Raw genomic sequence first — 8,264 nt, forward strand, 5'->3', positions numbered from 1 at the left:
TCTCTCTCTCTCACTGCCTGGCTCACTCGCTCACTCTTGCTCTTGGACGCTCGCTCGTGGACTTTTGGAATACGTACTCCTTTTCAAACAAGCGGCAATACGTCTCAAATTAGGCGCCGTCGCTCCTTACGGCAAGTGGCTCCGATTAGAGCCCCACCTCGCCCCGCCGCGCCCCCGCCGCGCCACGCTGGAGCACCTAACGAGGTATCAATACGCGTGTCACTCAATAGCCGTCAATCACCGGTCTGTCCCGGTGGGCTCAGGCTGGGCTCGAGGCGCTGCGCGATAACAATGGGAGGACGCGCCCGGAAACCTTTTCTATCAATCAGTTCAAGGCCCGTGCAACCCCCGTGCTATTGAGCCCCCACCAGCTGTAGGTCACTTTCCACCACATCACATCAAAGACAAAAAAAAAATTAAATTCAAATAATTAAAAATATTTTTCAAATGGAGAAATAATTAAAGCAACCGAGCAAACATTCTTTTCATACCCTTTTTCATGAATGGTAAATTTTTTGGTTGAACGGGTGAAGGTGGAAGGAGACTAGAGGAAACGACGGGGACAGGAAGAGGGAAGTGAGAATGCAAAAGAGAAACAGGGTAAGAGGGAGGAGGAGGAGGAGGAGGAGGAGGAGGAGGAGGAGGATCGGGTAGGAGATACAGCGGTGGAGCGGGGAACGCGGAGCGGCACACAGTGACGCTTAAATATTGCCGGCGCACAACGTGACCTGCAGACCATATCGTTACTCCTTGAACAGAACAACCCACGACGCTGCTGCTCCGCGCTGCACCGCATCCCGCTCCCCCACCAGGAATAGATAATTATTATTTTTCAAACGCGTCAGATTTTTGGATCTATTTTTATTTTTTAAAAATGGGTCTGGTTTTGAGTTTTGTACACACGCACTGAAGACTGATTGGCGTCTATTGAGGCAAAATTTTGGTGTTCCCTGAGAGAACGCCAAGATTTGGCGTCTTTGAACACAAAAATTTGTCGTTTTCCCGCAGGGAACACCAAATTTAAGCGTCTTGTGACGCAAAAATTGTGTGTTTTTCGCCCAAGACGGCGTCTTTCGATGCCAAAATGTTGAACGCAAATTTCCTGGCGTCTAAAGACACCAACCATTTTTCAGTGCAATCAAATGTAGCGCAGTGTCCCACCACGCCCCACCACGCCACGCCACGGCCTCTGACCCCCTGTGAGGCACCCGAACAGAACACCGGCCGCCCAGCAGCAGCCCAATCGAAACTAGAACCCTTCTTGCGTCAGACATCACCATCACAGATCGTGGCGCGTTGTTTTATTCAGCGCGCACGAAGCTGGTCAAACAATCGCAATCGCAAATTGGACCTGCAGCAACCATCGTGCGCGCGCCAGGTCCGAGGGCGCGCAAACGGTGCAACAATTATTGCAAGCGGTCCGAAGTTCCCCGCCTCTCGCGAGTATAAATAAAAATATCTGGTAGCGAGCGGCGCTGCGCCAGACGAGCTACTGGGAAGGCGTGAGACGGTTTTAAATTTGGGCCGATTTGTTAACGACAGCTCCCCGTCGACTCGGTGGCTGAGGTAATTTAATAAGCCGTGTAGATCCGCTCGCGCGCGCGCGCGCACGCGCACGCACACACCTCCACACACACGCACGCACGGTTTTCGAGAAATACGTAGCACTATGTTTTTACTAGTCAACTATGCCCTATGCCTGCCCGTCCTCAGCTAAGTGCAGCTCCCCAGTCGTCCAGTGATCATGAGAATTGGCTCCTGTAACAACGCCCCGCTAGAGACAACTAGATGCACCAACCGAAAACGGGCACCGTACATCGGCCTATTGTACTGGGCCCTTTTCTCGAATCCTTGCGAGTCAAAGTTTTTCGAAGTCGCGCCGCTTGCGTGAGGTGCGCCTGAGTCCGGCCGTGTGCTATGATATCTTGACGGCTGTATCTGATTGGGCCGTTTTGTTCGGTGTATATGGAGTCCCCCCGTACTGCCCCGTACGGCCCCGCGCCAAGCCTGCTGTGGGACTTTCAAGATTTGAATGAGAGTTTATTTAGCATTCGTGGTGCGACGTGATTCCAATAAATCTTTGCCTGAGCAGCAGCAAGCCGTACCTGGGCCTCGCTGCTGTCCAGCCTGCCCGTGCCGGGGCGTCTCACTGCCAGAGAGAGAGAGAGGAGAGAGAGAGAGAGAGAGAATTCTGGATGCGATGAGACAGGAGAATGCTGCTTCCTGGTTTGAGCTTTTCCAAACCTCGCAGCCCGGCAGCAGTCTCCAGCTCCAGAGGGACCTACAGTTACATCCTGCTGCTCAAAAGCCTCAGGGATACCCTGCTCCTCACTGAAAACCCAAGTGGCACAGTAAATGTGTGTTGTTTCCTAATCCCACACCTGAGCATAGTATGAATTTTCACTGACATTTTCCACAGTTGTACCCTCAAGTGAACTCCACACACCCAAGTGAATACAGATACTGTACGTCGTTTACACTATGGGAACGGTTTCCAGAGGTTTGGCAACGTTAAGTTTGTATAAATTATAATCGAAAATTACAAAATATTATATTTTATTCGAAAACTAGAAGATAATTTTTTAAGGGGATTTTTCTTTCTTTTTGGCCGCCATTCTTGTGGAGGCTGCAGGCAGCTGACGGGAGGACGGACCTTCCGGCGTGTCAGGTTTCCTTCACGAGCCGCCTCCTTTGGCGGACGCGCTGCGAGGCGAGGGGGCGGGGCGCCGCGCTCGGGGCCTCCGGCCTCCAGGCCTCCAGGGGCCACCGGCCGCCACGCGCCCCCTCCCCCTTCTCCCCAATGACCCCCCGGCGACCCCTTGGGGCGATCATTTTTATTAAACATTTTCGTATGCACTCGTACACAGGTCGTAAATTAATATCTGGAGCGTCTCCAAGTTATTTATGAGGTCGTAGTTTTTGGCCGGCCCCCCGCTGACCCGGTGGAAAGTGGGATCCCCTCATCGGCTTCCTGAAGTCAGGCAACTTGTCTGGGGGGGCTACGAGGTGCATCACCGATATCAACAGACTCTCGTTTTCATTTTATTTTTGGACGAGTAAAAGCGTTTTTCTTTACAACCAAAATGCGGAAGAACGAGAGAGACAGAAAACGTGGGTGTTTTGTCACCTGAGAGGCCGTAAATTATATACGTGTCATGCTTGCACCCGCCCTAACCCCAAATACCCTTATTAGAATGTTTGAACGAAAAGAAAAGACGGTGTGTGTGTGTGTGTGTGTCTGTTCGATTGGAAAGGTAAGGGAGGGGGCCGGGATAAAAAGAGGCAGAGAAGTGACACCCGGGTGTAACATGCACTATCTCTGCGGGTCCCGCTCTCGCTGGGGTGGCACCCCTGCTCACTCGCTCTGGACAGCAGGTTCTTCTTCATCTGCCTACCCCGCAAGAAAAAACGGACCTTATCTCGAGCAGTACTATGAAAAGCTTCTTGCGACATTTGCGTGGTGGTTGCCAACACAATTAAGGCGTGAGCTTTGTCATTCCAAACCCTTTTTTCACGTTGAGAAAAAATTAATAGTACTGCGGTTGAACTGTTGTTTGATATTCGATTTAGAAATAGCTGTTAATATTGTGAATTTTTACGCGCTCATAAATTAAGAAAGCTTATTCTTAATAACCAAGAAAACCTAGCCTTTACAGTTCGGTGTAAAAATGATATCGAATACATTACTTTACAATTTCATTTTGTAATTTTACGGCAGTTTATCTGGCAAATTTCCCCCCAAGCCTAGGATACATGAATGAAAAGAAAGCCGACAAAAGTGAAGCAAAATTGAAATGTGTATAGTCGAAACCAAACGAATCGTTCTTAAAACTCTATGAAAGCCAAAGCTTTTCACAAAATTAACACCTGGGCACTATGGGCGCTCTTCAGGCTTTTTAATACCCGATAAAATCTTTGTAATTTGGCGTGCGTTATTTATTGCCCTCCCTCCGAGTCACGTTTGGTGGACTGATAAGCCATCGCACGTGTTCACCTTTCGCGCACGAGCCCTTTCAGCCCTTTTCATTTTGGCCCACTTTTCCAAATAGTAGAGGGAGAAAAAGGGGGGGGGGGGAGTCAGCGGGGATCACAATGCTCTCAAGGTGTTAGTCACTCTTTGCTATTCGATCAGCGCCAGAGCAGATTCCGCCCCGCCAAACATACTTTCCAAAGTAAATTAATGACTCTGGAGCGCGGACACTTTGCAAGTTGGGAAGCAATGAACTTTTGCTTCAAGTTGAATTAGAGTGGTTCGGCGCTGCGCGGGATTCGTCGCGCGCAGCATTCTCTTTTGAGACTCGCGCCCCGCTGCCGCCGCCTCCTCCCCGCTGAAAGGGTCCTTCATTTTGATTAATAGTGATTCCGTCTGGCTGACCCGCCCGGCGGCGCGTCTGTTTTGCCTCGCCGCAGAGAGGGTCACCCCCCTGTTCTCGGGGTTTTTTGAATTTGGCGCCGAAAAATTCGGAAACGGGAGCAGTGGATCCGTTACGATGTGTGACACGCTGCATTGGCAACGGCCGCCTTCGGTCACGGCTATTTGTCTGACTTCCTTCCGAGACTTTGGACGGTTGCTGACTGCTCGATATCTTACATGCATTCGATCTGTGAAGGTACCTGGGCCTCTTTTGTGCACCTTCGCGTTAAAATCCCGGAGTTGTTTAGTATTTGCCAGGAAACAAAGTATTTCTGGGGAAATTAATAGACAACATATGTGATCTTTGAGCTATGTGCCATCCTGAGGATGAATGTCCCTGTGCCTGTGCTGTTTGGAAAGCGATTCTCCCGTTTCAGGTTCAAAAAACCTTAAAATGATGCCCTCCTAATTTTTTTTTTATCTCTGCTACAGATGAGACCAACCACATGATGAGCCGGCCTCCGCCCCCTGCGCCGCGCAACGGGAGCTTCTCAAAGAGCAGCAAACGGCCTCATTGAAACTGGAGCCCGGGCGATGCGGGCTCCAGCCTTGCCTGGAGCGGGAAGGTCTGCGGAAGCTGGATACATGTGCGGTAAGTATTTCAGAAAACTACGCTTTCTAAGAATACCGTCAGATCGAAGACTGAGATTGACCGTCTCAGATAGCTTCTTAGGCAGTAGCACTACTAAGTCTTGTAGTTATCGTGATGAAGTGAAGCTGCCACAGGCTCATTGCTCATGGCGTTTGCGCCACAGTGACAGGCGGTCGCTTCCCCCTATCTGATATTGCAGGACCGACCTTTTGCAGAGCTGCGGCTTGCGACTGTCGGAATATGACAACGACTTGTCGAAGCGTCCTTTAACAAGTTTTCCAGGAGGGGTGGCGTCGCGAACCGTCTCCTGTCAGCTGCCCCTGCTTCATTTCCATGACGAATCCATAAATTAGGTCGCCGTTATGTTCCCTAGGCGACGACTAGACTCCTCCGGCTCCTTAATGATCCCTGGATATCAACTGGTGGCGAAAAGCTATTCAGCCGAAAGTCAAATGATGCGGCTTTCTGGGAACAAGGTGTACTTACTCTGTCCGAGGTGCACGCGCTTCATCCACGGGTAGATCTGCGGAGGGTTGCCGGACGCACCCGACGAGCCGCCGCCCGACTTGGACGACCCGTTGTTGTTGTTGCCACTCGAGGTGGACGACGTCGACGAGGCGGGCGACGGCGACGCCTCGTTGAGGCCTGGCGACGCCGAGGACGACGGCCGCGTGCTGATCGTCACAGGCGACGTGACGGACGACGAGGCGGCCGCCTTGCTGGTGGACGACGACGTCCCTTTGGCGACGGAGGACGACGAGCTGCTCAGGTCCTGGGGGGAGCTGACGGACGGCGCCATGCCGCTGGCCATGGCCTCGTACTTGCAGCTGCCGCTGCCGACGGGGCTCAGCAGCCCGCTCGGGGTCTGGGGCGCCGGCCCGGGCCCCGGGCTGGCCGGCATGTGGTGCTGGAGGTGCGACCGCTGCGCGGGGTGCAGCTGGGTGTAGTCCATCATGTCGCCGGGCATGTGTCCGTAGCCCTGCTGCGGGTAGCCCTGGGGCGAGTAGCACGTCGGCGACGCGCTGTAGCTGCCGTTGCCGTTGTAATAGTCGCCCCCGGGCGAGGTGGCCGTCGTTGGGTGCTGCTGGTGGTGGCTGTCCACCGGGGACGGCCCCGTGCGGGACTGCTGTTGCTGCTGCTGTTGTTGCTGCGACTGATTCGCGTAGCACGAGGCTAGCGAGTTGACGAACTGGTACGAACTCATGATGTCGCTGTCACTGATCATCTGTATTCTTCTTGTTTTAGCACTCACTGACACTGCACTGCATATCCACCATCACTGGAAACACCTAAGCACACACACAATCACACGAACGGCCCCATGTCGGGCCGCGGCGCCCCACTAAGGTGGCAGCCCCAACAGGTGCACTCGCGGATACGGCGGGACGGCGCGAACGCAACGACGAGGACCTGCGACGTCCACGGCGACGAGACACGGAGTGCGGCCCGGCCCTGCCCCATGCCAGCAGCCAGCTCGCTCGCTCTCCGTCGCTCGCTCGCGCCGGGTCTGGGCCTCTCTCTCGCTCCTCGACCGTCTCACTCGCTCTCGGGCCGCGCGCGCGCCGCTCTCGCTCGCTCTGACAGCGGCGCGGCGATGCCCCGAGTCCGTCAACCGTTGATTGGGCGTCGGGCTGGTGGGGAGGGGTCTAGCCGGCGGCGGCGGGGAGGCGCGCCTCGAGTGGTGGGGGGAGCGCGCGCGGCCGGAGGGGAGGGCGGCGGCCGTGCGGCCAGGCTGGGCGGCCGGGAGGGGAGGGTCCCAGAGCCAGCGCGGCCGGCCTCACGTGCAGGCAGACGGCCTCCTTGTGGTGGGCGGAGCAGGCGGCGCGCGCGACACCGCCGCCGACGTGCTCGTCTGCTCTCCACACTCCTCATGCCTTTTTGGTCTCAGCAGAGAGTGTTTTTCAGCATGTTTGTGCGTTTTATTCAGTACGGTTTTGCGTTATGGTGCGGGCTCCTCAGAACCAGGAGCTGTTTCTTGTTTGGATTACGTCAGATTACCTCCTTTTAATATTACAATAGGTTATCAGACAGATTCCGTGCTTTAGTATTGTGAATGTGCACAAAAAAAAACCGTAGGGACCAAATTCAGAACCGAAATTTTTGTAGCACTCTGAATGATTAATTTAGTCGAGCTAACTTGGTTTTGAATGGGTCAGCAATATTTAGTTAAAATGCGAGTACTGAATCAAACGTAGTTGGTTTCAGGAACTAAACTTTTTAGGAGCCTACTTTGGCTGTATCAAGTAAATAGTTCTCTGGGTGTATTTGTTTTTCGTATGCTGCAGACGGATTTCATCGCGATTTTTATAGCCTTATTTCGGGTGTCACTTGAAATATTAATTCGTAATTTTGTTCTTATCAAAGCAACCCAATTGTGATCCTAGACGTACGCACATTGGGTAGCTTCGCTTCTCGCCGGGGTGGATAAGGTTTAGTTGTCTCGACTGTTCTCAGTGTTGTGCCCCGCCACGCGGTTGACACCTCATGACTTTGAACCCATTTCATGGGCAGTCCGCTTCACAAGGCGTTTGATGAAGTGGTTTCTTCTCGTGAGGTGCTTCGCTAACGCGCCTGAAATCGAGGGCGAACCTCCATTTCCATGGGTGTCACACGGCCTATGGCCGTCGTCTGTGGCCCCGTGTCGCGCCCGTCGCCCTGACTCCGTTTGAATGGGGCGGACAGTTCACTCATGACGAGCACCTCCGGTGAGGACCTACGATACTAGGAAAGGGGCGAGGTTCTTAGTGTCCTATTTACATTTACTTCACAATTTTTTTCCCCTCACCCCGGAGTAGCATAGCGCTGCTCATTGACGGCCACACCCACCGCAGCAGCGCCAAGTGGAGCAAAGCGTCTTTGTTCTACCGCACAATGTGCGTGTGTGTGCTCAAGGCCAGGCCCCGGACCGTTATGCGGGACCTTGACTTCTGGTGATTGGCACCTGACCGACGACCCCTACCGCCAGAAACGATTTGCGCCGGCTGTGCCGGGAACAGTGTGCCTCGCCCGGGGGCACCGTAGGACGGCACCGCTTGACCAGAGACTGACCATGCATCCCTGAAAGCGAAAGCGCCCCGTTGTTAGTGGCACTGCCAAAAACAAAGGGTTATGTTTTACTGTTCGACAAAATAAAATTCCAAAAAGATTAAAGATATAAACTGTTAACAAATAATTTATAATAGACATAGTAAACAAAACAAGATGGCCGACTTGTTCTTGCCGAAGTTCAAAATTATGATTTTCTAGGATTCGGGGTTC

At 53.2% G+C, this 8,264-nt stretch overlaps 1 protein-coding gene across 1 annotated transcript in view; it reads right to left on the reverse strand.

Moving 5' to 3' along the window:
* LOC113210568 (homeotic protein Sex combs reduced) overlaps positions 1-6,441 on the reverse strand; it is a 26,151-nt gene extending 19,710 nt beyond the window's left edge. Inside the window, exon 1 of the mRNA XM_052271418.1 lies at positions 5,493-6,441. Coding sequence (XP_052127378.1) covers positions 5,493-6,231 — 739 coding nt within the window. The 5' untranslated portion in view covers positions 6,232-6,441. The remainder of the gene's footprint in view (positions 1-5,492) is intronic.
* Positions 6,442-8,264: the final 1,823 nt, after the last annotated feature.

This window comes from Frankliniella occidentalis, unplaced genomic scaffold (genome assembly GCF_000697945.3).
Source record: "Frankliniella occidentalis isolate FOCC.00 unplaced genomic scaffold, Focc_3.1 Scaffold161, whole genome shotgun sequence".
NCBI classification, from domain to species: domain Eukaryota; kingdom Metazoa; phylum Arthropoda; class Insecta; order Thysanoptera; family Thripidae; genus Frankliniella; species Frankliniella occidentalis.